At 39.9% G+C, this 13,099-nt stretch overlaps 1 protein-coding gene across 16 annotated transcripts in view; it reads right to left on the bottom strand.

Moving 5' to 3' along the window:
• Nucleotides 1–13,099, bottom strand: part of ldb3 (LIM domain binding 3) — a 264,313-nt gene that overhangs the window by 16,778 nt on the left and 234,436 nt on the right. For 12 of the 16 annotated variants that reach the window (XM_062977395.1, XM_062977393.1, XM_062977392.1 and 9 more), the window contains 4 exons: nt 12,236–12,285; nt 9,714–9,967; nt 3,071–3,419; nt 1,036–1,216 (listed from right to left, as the gene is read on the bottom strand). In XM_062977395.1, the coding sequence (XP_062833465.1) occupies nt 1,036–1,216; nt 3,071–3,419; nt 9,714–9,967; nt 12,236–12,285 (834 nt within the window). Of the gene's footprint in view, nt 1–1,035; nt 1,217–3,070; nt 3,420–9,713; nt 9,970–12,235; nt 12,286–13,099 lie in introns of all 16 variants that reach the window. The other 4 variants (XM_062977400.1, XM_062977407.1, XM_062977398.1 and 1 more) reach the window with 3 other exon arrangements.

Here is a 13,099-nt window from a genome sequence, read left to right as displayed (position 1 = left end):
CTTCAAGTCATTTCAGACTTTGGGCGAGCCTAAGTCTAAAATTATTTATTTATTCATTTACTACATTTATTTATTACATTTATATCCCGCCCTTCTCACCCTGAAGGGGACTCAGAGCAGCTGTATGTACGTACAATATATTATACTAGCTGTGCCCGGCCACGCGTTGCTGTGGCGAAGTATGGTGGTATGGTAAATAAAGTATTGAGGAATTGGTGGTAGTTAAGGTAAAGGGTAAAGGTTTTCCCCTGACATTAAGTCCATTATAAATGGGTTATATAGCTGTGTGGAAGGGCCTTGAGTCTACACTGCCATATAATCCAGTTCAAATCAGATAATCTGTATTTTATAGGCAGTTTGGAAGAGGCCTAAGTGAGGCCTAACTCTGCCTGTCCTCTGGGCTGAGTGGGTTGCTAGGAGACCAAGTGGGCGGAGCTTAACCTTCTAACTGGCAGCAATTGGATAAAAACAATTATTCCTCTCCCTCTAATTAGGACATTTTTCTTTTCATTTTGTTGTATGAACCTAGAGGCATGCATGAGGGGTTGTGCTGCCAAGTTTAGTGTTTCTGGGATGTGTAGTTTTGTCGTTTTGTCCTAGGGCGAAATTTCATTACCCTTTTATATATATAGATTATTAGCATAGCACAATATTAGCATTTTATATTACTATATTGAACGATGCCACTATACTGTAATATTATATGTAATATATAACATATAATTGATATTATAATTAATTATTATAATTATAGGCATTATTAATATTATATTGTATAACATTATAATATTATTATCAATATTATATGTATATACAATATATTATATTATTAAAAATGATATAAAATATTATATTATAAAACTGAGGGCGGGGGCCAGGTAAATGACTTTGGAGGGCCGCATCCGGCCCCCGGACCTTAGTTTGGGGACCCCTGATCTAGAGGACCTCATCCCTAGTCGAACCCTTGTCTTTCTCTATTAATATGTGGCTGTATGTATATTCCTGATAGTTTTCTGTATTAGCTTGTGAACTTACCCCCATGACCTTGGTATGGCATCTGGCACAAGTTGGGGCAAAGAATTGCTCATAGCAACGCTCACAGTACACGTTGTTCTGTTCTTCGACAAATCCCACATCAACCAGGGTGGTCTTGCAGTGGGCACAGTTGAATTCCTCTGGATGCCAAGAACGACCCATCGCCACAAGGAAAGGGCCCCTATAAAATTGTTTCAGTAATACATATTTCAAAATATGTCACTAACAAGACACAACTATCTAGCAAAATCATATTAATTTTATAGCACCTAAATCTCTGTGGCCTCTCTCAGCAAATGTAGGGAATTCGTTTGAGAAAGTTCTGAGAACTTTTGTTAAGAGAAGCTGGTTTGCTCATTGAAGTAACAGCCTCTTTTAAAATAAAAGTCTTGAATCCCTAAACACCTTAAAAACACCAGATCCTAAAGGCTCAGCCCTAGATGTGAGACCACCAATGAATTCCGTGTGCTGTAGGCTATATTTCAGAAGAAGGAACCAGCAAAACAACCTCTTGAGTATTCCTTGTCTAAGAAAATTGTAGATATTCATGAGCTGACAAGTGACCCGAAGGCACATACACACACAACGTGGCTTGAAAACATGGGGCATTCACTTTAGTGGACCAAAGTCCACACCACCAGATACACAATTTCTATGTCCATGTTTGTGTACAAACATACAGGTAGCAGTTATGTTTGTACACCAAACATAGGTATAAAAAGGGAAAATGTAAACCGGGATACCAATTATCACCATCTACTGATGCTTTGATAGTTTGTTACACATATTTTGCATGTTTTAAACTTTAATTGAATAATCCCAGCTGCACCTTTAGTAAGACCAACTCACTCTATTTACAATTCTTTCAGTCTCCACCTCCCTTCTCCTCTCTCTCGCTTCCTCTCTCTCTCTGTATCCCTGTCAGCTGTGGACTACATTTCATGAATCTAATGAATTGAATATTAATTAATGAAACCATATATAATGATTGGCAGAGGATGACAGCAAAAGGAGACCTTTGATGAAAATAAGGAGGGCCCAGAGTAGCAAATGCCACAGGCAGCAGGGCATGAGGACAACATGCCCCTTACCCAATAATGAAAGCAAGGATGATCCATGGCCTGATATAGGAAGGTTACCTTATCTTACTACTGTCTAAGGTTTGTTACATGGCTGCAGGTGTGGCATTTTAGACCAGATCATCTGATCATACTAAGCAAGAAGGACAAGCTGTCCTATAGGATGGTTTGTGCAATATCATTGTTTTCCTGGAGAAGAAGCCCTTGCTAAATAGAATCATAGAATCATAGAATAGTAGAGTTGGAAGAGACCTCATGGGCCATCCAGTCCAACCCTCTGCCAAGAAGCAGGAAATCGCATTCAAATGTCTGGAATCCCCCACAATGACAAATTAATATAGCTGGATAGGCATGGAGCAAATTTTTTTAAACGATCTTCTTTCAGAAACCCCAAAGAAGGTGGGGTGCCCACAGAATCCCTGGGCATCTCTCGTGGAGCCCCAAGAACTCCCGGTGCACAGTTTGAGAACCTCTGAACTAGGGTAATGAACACCAAGCCTCCTGATATACTTGCCGCATCATGATAACCTTTAATGCTTGAGCACATTTTCAACCTTGCAATATCAGGGAGTCTAATATCTAATCCTATGCTGTTTTACTCAGTTTACTCAATGTAGAATTTATACATCAGCGTACAATGTACATCAGGGAACACAGGAAGTAGTAATGGCAGAAAAAGAAAGAAAATTGCACTTCTTGATCAGTAAGGAAATTGGAACAATTTCTTCACTGACCATAATGATAATTCAGCCCTGGCACAGCATGTGATACTTCCATTCTGTCCTGGGATGATGATGATGATGATGATGATGATGATGATGATGATGATGATCATCATCATCATCATCATCATCATCATCTGTATTCTGCCCTTTCTCCCCAAGGTGACTCAGGGTGGGTGGGATGCTGCTACATTACCTCCCCCCCCCCCTGTGAAAAGTATCACATGGTCATACCTGATTATGCTATTACAATGTCCACAGAGTGGAGTCCGGCTGCTGGCTGGGAAGCGCTCAGCTCTTTGAATGGTGCCCCGGGCCACAGCAGGTGCCTGAGAGGAAGCCGGAATCGAAGGAGGTGGATAAGTTGGAGCAGAGGCAGCGGGCAGAGGAACAGGAGCGCCCCGTGGCAGGATATTCTTAGTGATGGTGGTGGTACTTTTCCCAGGAGCAAACTTCTGGGAGAAAGAGTCATCTGTGATCCAAGGAGGACGGCTGGAAGGCTCCACTTGGCTTGGAGTATAAGTATGTACAGACACTGATGTTGGGGCAGGAGCTGGAGCTGGAGCTGGAGCCGGAGCCGGAGCTGTGGTGAAGAAAGTAAACCAACTCTCATGTAATACCTTTATTTTTACGATTGGAATCCATAGTTGTTTACCAACACCATCTCCTTCAAGTTGCATCTAACTCAGATAACCTAATTACTGCCTAACTCCTTGATCACAAATCAAGTGCTATAGCAAATCCAAATCCCGTCTTGAGAACAAACTGAAGTATAAAAGCCACTGACCAGCTTCTGTTTTTCCAGTCTTTGTCAAGGCCGCCAACAAGAACACAGCAGCATTTAGGTTTTTAGGGATGAGAATGATCCATTTCACATATGTAGAAATGTGATATCTGCAATGTTATTGCACATGTCAGCCTTCCCAAAATGGCTGTGACAGCTGACATGTTTCAGTTGTGCATGTATTCATCCCTCCTGTGTTTAAAATTTAGTGGCAATTGATAGAAGGAAACTTCGGGTCATAAAAATCTAACAAACATCTGTGTGCATTTATGTGCATTTGAGAATTAGCAATGACAAAAGAGGGTTGGTGGCTTCACTCTTCTCTTAAGTGGGGATAAGATTTGTGTTCTGTCATAACCAACTCATGAATTTTTCCAGAGAGAAACATGCCAGGGCAAATCCCCCCAGCCAGGCAGGCTTGCAGATTGCATGCACTGCCTTGCACAGTTCTTTCAAGCCCAGGACAGCTGCAGGGACTCCCTTCTGGAATGGCAAATATTTTGTCTCCGTTATTACACTGCTTCCTGACTCTCCTCCCCCTACCCACCATAATATCCCTTTACTTCTATTAAAAGCTCCAGGGCTTGCCTTTCTCCCAGTGCTTCTTCCCTCCCTGACTTGTTCCAGGTCCCCTTCGAAGAGAGCTTATTCACTACCAGCCGTAGAGTTACTGGGATCTGATCTGGTGGTAGCAATTACAGAACCTAGGACTTCTTTTGACAGAACAGCGGGTGTATTGTTTGGTAGCTTATTGACCTCTCCTTCTCTCAGACCTTTACTTTTTACTGATCCATAGGGCTCCTATATGATCCCTGCTGAAACTCAGCTGCCTTTGGAGAATGCCACCATTGTGCTGGGCTCAGATATTGTGCTGCTCAACCATCTTTAGAATACCACAGCTGTTACACTCTGGGTAAAGTAGCCACTGGCATTTAACCCTTTGCAGAAACCAAGCCATTAGGGGCCCCTTTCCGTCTTTCCTTCCAAACTTTTACGATAGTTCTACTTATGCAATAGTCAGAGTGCCTTTTCTTTACATAAGGTACAATTTAATTACTGGAGTCAAAGGATCTCATCACACTAGAGCTTGGATCCACTTTAAATCCACTTTAGGGAGGGATTTTTAAATAGCTCAGCCAGACAGGTCCTGGGCCTCACCAAACTACAAACCCCAGAATTCTGCAGGAAGCAGAAACTGGATTTAAAATGGATTCATGCTCTGGTGTGATGAGGCCAAAAAAATGATAAAGATTAAGTTTGTATGTTTGCATGTGTGCATTTTGTCATTTCTTTCATGCAGCAAACTGTCCTGGAACAGTCCAAAGTGCATTATACTAGGACCAGGTTTGGAACACTGCTTCCAATTGTAGGCAGACAGTCTTTTCTAGGACACTCTCATGCAGGACAATAGCAGTACTTCTCCATCACTGTCTCCATATTGCCACTGAACGTGGAAGTACCATTTATTTATGGCTCCTAAACCTTACTTGGCTAAAAAAAACCCAATGGATGACCTTGGGAAAGTCACATTCTCTTAGCCTCAGAGACAGGTAAAGGCAACCCCTCCTGAACAAACCTTGCTGAGGAAACACTGTGATAAATTCACTTTATGGTCACCATAAGTCAGAAATGATTTCAAAAAATAACAATCACTGTTGAGATGGATCTTCACTCCAAAAATGCACATGTTCCCCCAGAAATCAGAAGGATTTAGGTTTTTCTTTACTGAAGGTATTTAAGCAGGGACAGTTGATGGTGCAGATTTGCATCCTGCTCTGTACATCCTATATTGAGCTGGCTGCTGCTGGTGGTGACAAGATGATCTTCAAAGACAGTGACTCTGTTTTTGTTTTTGTTTTTGTTGTTGTTGTTGTTGTTGTTGTTGTTGTTGTTGTTGTTGTTGTTGTTATATTATTTATATCCTGCTTTTCTCCCGATGGAGATTCAAGGCAGGTAACATCTATGTTTTATGAAAGGTTGAATAATGTATTCCATTGGAATTCTCCAGCCAACAAGGCAAATTATTATACTGGCTGGAGGATACAGAGAGTTGTAGTACAAACAGTTAATTTTTTACAAGCTCTATTTCTACATTAACAGCACAGGCTAGATTTTCAAGTGTAAAACTCAAGTTTTTGAGTTTGATACTTCTCGCAAGTGAGTAACGTAGTTTAGACTATGTTTATATTTGAAAATGCCTTTCTCCTTCCATTCATCCCTCGTTTCATTTTGTTCCTTCCACATACAGTGAGCACCAAAAGTTCCTGCAATATGAGAGCATCATTCCCCACCTTAGCTGCAGGTTTCATTTTCTTTTTCAAACAGAAAAGGTAAACAGAAGCAAATTCCCCATTCTCCAATCACATTAAGCTTCAGGGTGCTATTTCTGCCTTACTAAGTCAGTTAACATTACAGGACAATTTTCCATCTCTAATTGTCAAATTCAAAACCCTCCCAGCCTTAGCATTCTGAACTTAAACAGAGTGATTTCATCTGTTGTGTTCCTAGTTTTCATTATTCAAAAAAGGTGCATGGGGTTCAGACCCACAATTACATCAGCTCTGGCCTTGTCTTATTCAACTGCTGAGTACGCCTGTCCTGTCTGGCACACGTCTGCCCATTTGAAGCAGGTGGACATAGCACTGAACGAAACATGCAGAATAATCACAGGATGCCTTAAACCTACAGGATGATAAACTCTACAATTTAGCTGGCATTGCCCCCCCCCCCCCCCGCCGATGTGGATGGGAAGTTGCTATTAACTGTGAGAGAAATAAGGTCGAACATTGCGAAAGCCACCCACTGCATGACTATCAGCCTCCTCCCACTAGACTCAAATCAAGGAAAAGCTTCATGAGAACCACCACTCCTCTTATTGTTCCTCCAGCAACAGCAAGAGTTTCCCTCTGGGCAGCTAAACCAGGCAATCCCAACTGGATGGCCCCCCATGAAGGTCTGCCTCCAAGAATGGGCAACTTGGAAGTCCCTAAATAGACTCAGAAGCGGAGTGGGCAGATCAAAAGACAACATAGCAAGGCGGCACTGCCTGGAGGAATCTTCCACCTTGTGTGACTGTGGAGCAGAACATTCTGCACATACTGGAAAAAGATGGGACTCCTGAGAATGCAATAAGAGTCCTCCAGAGCTGGGGACTTTTTTCATATCTTGGAAAAGGACACATGCATATTAAAGGTGGGCGAAGATCACCACTCCAGTCTTGCCACCAAAAAATCTTTCTTTTTCTTAATAGCTTTTCATCATATGCACCAAAGCACCGTAACACCTTGATGCTCATTTTAGAGTAGCTTTTCTGATTGTGCACATTGACCATTTAGCATAGTAGCAAGCCATTTCCAAGGTTCCAGAAGCTCCATTCCATGTGGTGGCCTATTCATGCTACAGCTTAGAAAATCAACTTGTGAGCAAAGGACTCTTAGGTTCTGGACAGATCCTGCTCACCCAATCTGGTCATGGGGCTGCCCTTAGCTATAAAGCCCTATCTGTTTGGGCTGGGAGCATGCTAAAGCAATACAAAATGAGTTCTTGCAATATAGTTCCTTAAGTTTGAAGGGTTCTCTGCTTCAAATCCCATTTCAAAATAAAGGATGATAAAAGGAAAGCAAAGCTGCTTTTATGTTAAGCCTCTCTGAGTCTCCTTCAGGAGATAAAGTGAGGTATGAATATAATAATAATAATAACAATATTAATAGCCCTGAAGCTGTTCATCCGTGATTACCACCTGGACAGCAAAATGAGTATGTTGGTCACCCAGTAGCAGTCTTACATCATTTATTTCCAGAAGTGCTTAGTTGCAGAGCTTAGTTCTGACAGCTGCCTGTGGCTCAGGCTTCACAAGTTTTGACCTTATGAAGGAAGAGGGCATGTTCTTTGACCAGAAGTTCCTGGATTCTGGTTAATGTTTTAACACAGAGTATAGTGTTGCTATTGATTGTATGATAAATGCCTTTGTTTTCTAGGCATTCCAGGGCCCAGTAGCAAAACCACAGCTACAGAAGGGCCTGCAAGTGACACATTTTTGTTTCTATAGGAAACAAAATCATTCACAGCAGGACTTATAAGATTGGACTTATTCTACTACATTTCACATTATTTGTTTTGTATCTCCTGAATTCGGAATCCCATAAACCCTTTGCATGTATGCCCTGCCGGATTTAATGGCTTTACTCCCAAGGCATAGGATTGCAGCACAAATCATGAACCCCTGTTTATTTAAATGATGTGTATGGGATATTTATTTTTATTCGAAAAACTTGGAAGTGCTCCATTTATGCATATAACAGAATGAGGAATTTGGAGGTGGGGGTGGGCAATAGACAGTATTCACCCTTGTTAGAAAATGTTAAAATAATAAGAGCAGGGGGCATCATATAAGTGAGAAGGATTCTAGTGCAACCCTCTTTTCCCAGCCTAGTTTTCTACTTTCAGAGAATTTTTAAAGTTTAACATGAAAGGGCATTGAACAAATTGATTCCTGTTAAGAGTCTTAAAAGTGAAGTCTATTCTGCCACTTCAAAGCCTGTTGCTTCCCCGATGTTTCAATCTGCTAAATCTATCGACTAGGAGATTAAACTGAAAACCCAGTGTTCATTTTCGAGGTACCCTTGGAGGGACATTATCATGTGGATACCACCCTGTGTTTGAACTGCTTGGGAGCTGAAACAGCCTGAAAATAGTCTCAAGGGGCTAAAAATATGAAAAACTAGGACACCATGCCATCTAGTGACTGGAATGGGAAACTGAACTCTTGAAGGATAGGGAGAACTATGGTCCTGGAGGGAAGGTACCTCCTGTCTTCTTTTAATATTTTGACTGTCAAGTCATTCATTATATCGTACATGCCAAATTTCTGAAAGAGCTGAGAAATTTTGAACAAAAATGATCAAGTTTGATTAGACTAACACAATTTATCATGAGACTTTATCATCTGTGAAGATATGCAAGAATACATGAGATTTTAATGACATCAAAATGAACACACACACACAGAAAGGCAGAAAATGTAAGGAATCAGGGGAATCTCATCTTTGTAGTTAGGATGGCCAGGAGTAAAAAAGGGTGGCTTGCTATATCTTTAGTTGCTTAATAGTTGTAACAGTTTGTATGCTTGGAACCATATCTTCTTGAGAAGGTGACTGCAGATAACTATTACAAGTGGTGGACCCCATGGCTGATGATAAAGCATTATTAAAGGTGGTGGATCTATGCACTCATTATCTTCAGGCACCTTCCCATGAAGTATGACTAGGAATATTCTGAAGAGGAAAGCAAACAATGGCTCTTGGTATTTGCTTAGGACAATGATGGGCAACCTTTTGCGCTTGGTGTGTCAAAATTCACCAAAAAAACAAACAAAAACATAGCATGACCTGGGTGGTGTGTCACTTTGAGAAAAACTATAATTTCGCATACTGTATAGTTTAAATAACAAAAATGTATAATTGTAATATATAACTGTATTTAATAAATCAAAAACTATTTACTACCATCTCTCAAAGTAAACAAGAGCACAAGCATAGAGGCACAAGGCACAGAGGCTGCTCCTTGAAGCCCTAAAGCCCTGTACCAGGACTCCCTCTGATGCTAGCTCATACCTCAAAACTCTGCTGTATGTCAAAGTGAAACCTGGGCTGAGTGACAGCTCTTAACTCAAAAGGCTCTTAAGTTTGGATGCTCTTAAGTTGAGGTTCTACTGTAGTGCAATATTAATTTTTTACTTAAAGCATGGGTTTCTCTATACCAGGGATTGAAATTATGTAACCTCCAGACTGCATGTGGTCTCCAAGTTTTCAGACCTTCCCAGATACATCCCCTCCCCTGCTATGATTTTGTGGTCAAAACTGAGAATTCTCCTCGAGGGCAATGGGTAGGGCTTACCTACAAACTTAGTCCCCGCTTAACAATTGGAAGCCCTCTCCAAATCAAAATGGCCTTCCAGGTTTGTCTGGCATGACTTAGTATGACCACTGAAAATTCCCAGAACGAAAAAGTAGATCCTGGACTTAGATCATCCCTCATCATTACATTTAGATTGGTAAAAGACAGTCTCATTCTAACCACTGGATACTTTCTTACCTGGCTGATAGACTGAAGGCCTTATGCTGGCAGTAGTGACAACTCTAGGTTTTGGAGCAGGAGCTGGGGCTTCACTGTAACCCGAGTAAGGAGCTGGGCCATGGGAAACTGGAGCAGGAGCTGGGGCTTCACTGTAGCCCGAGTAAGGAGCTGGGCCATGGGAAACTGGAGCAGGAGCTGGGGCTTCACTGTAGCCCGAGTAAGGAGCTGGGCCATGGGAAACCGGCGCAGATGTATAAGTTTGGCCTGGACTTCTAAAAGTAAAGTAAAGCCATGAGCAAATCATTTGTACACCAGAAGATCAAGACTGATAAAACATCTGGAGAAAGATGACTTCTACAGCATGCTGAAAGTTCTGCATGAAAGGACAGAGAGATTATAGTGTGAAAATTCAGTATACTTAGCCTGTATTTGAACACTTGTAGAGTAAAAAATGAGTTACAAACATTCATTTAAGCAGTAAAATTTTACAACATTGGAATGCTTAGGGTTGATAAAATCAGCACACAAAGCTATACCATTTAGAAAGTCTATATTGGGTTGTATGTTCGTGTTCCAGCAGCATTCTCTCCTAACGTTTCGCTTACATCTATGGCTGGCATCCTCAGAGGTTCTGTTCTTTCCCCCACCCTGGACATTCCACAGGTATATATACACTCCACTTGCTTCACTGCTAATAGAACCTCTGAAGATGCCGGTCATAGATGCAAGTGAAACGTTAGGAGAGAATACTACTGAAACATGGCCATACAGCCCAAAAAACTCTGGGTTGTATGGCCATGTTCCAGAAGCATTCTTTCCTGGCGTTTTGACTGCATCTCAGAGATAATGAGGTGATTTCTTTTTTCTTTTTTCAAGGATCTTAGATCAAATCCCTGGTATATCTGGATCTGAAATATTATTGATCGTTACAAGTTGTTCTAGTGACAAACACCTTTTAAATACATTTGACGTTTCTCTGAGTTCATAGTGTGACTTGTCAAACATTTGATTGAATTATTACTGTGGCATCTATTACAGAGATAAATGAATTCATTGTTGATTTAAAGAAGTGGTTTAAGACTGCCTCCCTCACATAACAACATACACAATGAAATAAATTTCATCAAAATCATGATATCATATTGTCATGAATAAATATGATGTATGGTTTCAATGAAATTGTATGAAGTGTATGAGTGGGGTCTAATTGGGCTGAAGACACAATTCTAAAATATTGAGGCCTGGAAAATAACTACACTTAGAAACTATAATTAAAAGTTGCTGATGAGAACTGTGACAAATGATTAACTGTTAACATTGCTGACCTGATGAACTTTTGGTGAAAAACAACTTGCTTACATTATCAGAAACAATTGCTCTTTAAGTTAAGGAAATGCTTACAAGGTTTCTTACATTAAGAAGGAAGTCAACACAAGACTCCTTATGTTTACAAACACCAATTAAGAAGAGTTAACATCTGTCCAGGAACTGATGAAACCAGGTTGTTTCAGGCTGGAAAAACATCTGTTATTCAGTTACAACTTTGACATAACATCAGCAAGAAATATTGCCATATAAGAGACCTTCTAATATTCCAAAATTGTGGCAGACCGGAGGAGTCTGGCCCACCCGCTGTTTTTCTCCATGGGAAGGAGAGAGATGGTGTACTTTGGGAGTGTCAGATTTGCTATGGGAAAGCAGGATACAGGACACTTGGATATGGCAATATATGTATGTGTAAGGATGTATGAAAGTGCATTTGTAATGTGAATGCTGAGTAAAAATGTAATTCCTCTTGGTTTGTTAGCCAATGTAACTGTAAGTTGTTTGTGTAGTTATATAGAATCTGTATGTCTGTATATCCAATTTTGCTCTTTGTGTAAAAATGTAAAGGTTCTGATATACCCTCTCACACTGAAATTGCAATAAAAAGAAATTTTGTTTAAAAAGTATTCATGACAATATCAAAGCATACATTTTAATGCATAGTAATAATAGATTATTTAATGATCTAGACTAGATTTTCCAATATTTTTCTAAACAAAAACTAATGTACTAAAAGATCTCAGTAAAGAGAAAAATATTACTAAGTAAAACTCAAACACTCCAATATTACAATTTAAAATAAGAACATTTAACATTCCAAAGAAATGAGCAATATAGATTAGAATTTGTAGAAAGGAACAAAGGGGCTCCTGAAAAAAGATTAATAAATTAATAAAAGGTTTTAGCAAAGTTAGGTGAGTCATAGGAAGTTGTCAGTCAATATTTCTGCTGCAAAGAGTTAAAATGGTTCAGGAAATTTGGGAAGAATATTGCCTAAAAATTGATTATTTCAAAAAAACGCCTTCCCCCTAAAGGCAACCATGATTACATCTGTAATAGGTATCAGCAAGAATAGGAGCAGGTGCATTTGGAAATATTAGTTATTGGGGGAAATCATGGGTAATAAGGCGATTGTTTAGATTAATATTTCATCAGCTGACAAATTGAAAGCAATAGACTAGTTATTAGCATCCGCATACAGGAGCAATTTATACCTCTTTTTGGACTGGTAGGTGATTGAAGTGGAAGAATGTCGGTTGAAGCTAAAAAAGACAAAAAGTGGTATTTTTTCATGCAAAAGAAAATGCACCCAAAATCTGATGTAATCTGCTATGAAAGAATTTTGCACCTTTACACTAAAATACATGAACAGTGTTTGTTAAACATAGCAATATTATCAGACATGATAGAATACCTGAATTCTGTGATTTTCTTCCAAAGTTGTACTTTCCTCTTATGCGTGAAGTGAAAACTTAGTATATGCTGGTTAGGAGGTTCGATGAAGCAGTGCATTTACAGTCAGTGGGTTATTAGTTCAAACAAAAGTTGTGATTTTTAAAGGGTTCTGAGTACACATGTTGGGTCAATGTGTACATTAAATGTGTTTGAGTGTGTGAATATGAAGCAAAACAAATTAAGGAGTAAATCTTAGGTCGAGATGAAGCTGCTTTCTCAGATATTGCTCTTCTCAATCTTGTATCTTCTTAGAATTCCATGATCAGTGGATTATAGAACCTGAAGACACCATTCCCCCCATTTAATGGAAGTGAGACAATCCATTTCCCCTTGGTCAATCATTTTATAGATAGATGTGGGAACTGGAGTGTTGCCCGTAGGCCACATTTGCTCCTCAAGAATCCACAGAGATCAAAAATATTTCTGGAAACAGAAAGTGACTTGAACGGTGGATTTTGGATCACTTACTATTAAATTAAGACAATTATGGAGAATTTACCACCAACACCATCACCAACTATGTTTACACTTTAAATAATTCTAGGATTTTTGCAATAATCCTGCTAGGCAATCTCCTGTTGCAGATGAGACAAAAAGTGAATGAGTGAGTCAAAATGAGGTTT

This window comes from Anolis carolinensis, chromosome 3 (genome assembly GCF_035594765.1).
Source record: "Anolis carolinensis isolate JA03-04 chromosome 3, rAnoCar3.1.pri, whole genome shotgun sequence".
In the NCBI taxonomy this organism is placed as follows: domain Eukaryota; kingdom Metazoa; phylum Chordata; class Lepidosauria; order Squamata; family Dactyloidae; genus Anolis; species Anolis carolinensis.
Note: the sequence above shows the minus strand (reverse complement) of the source record. Positions and strands in the feature narration are given on the sequence as shown.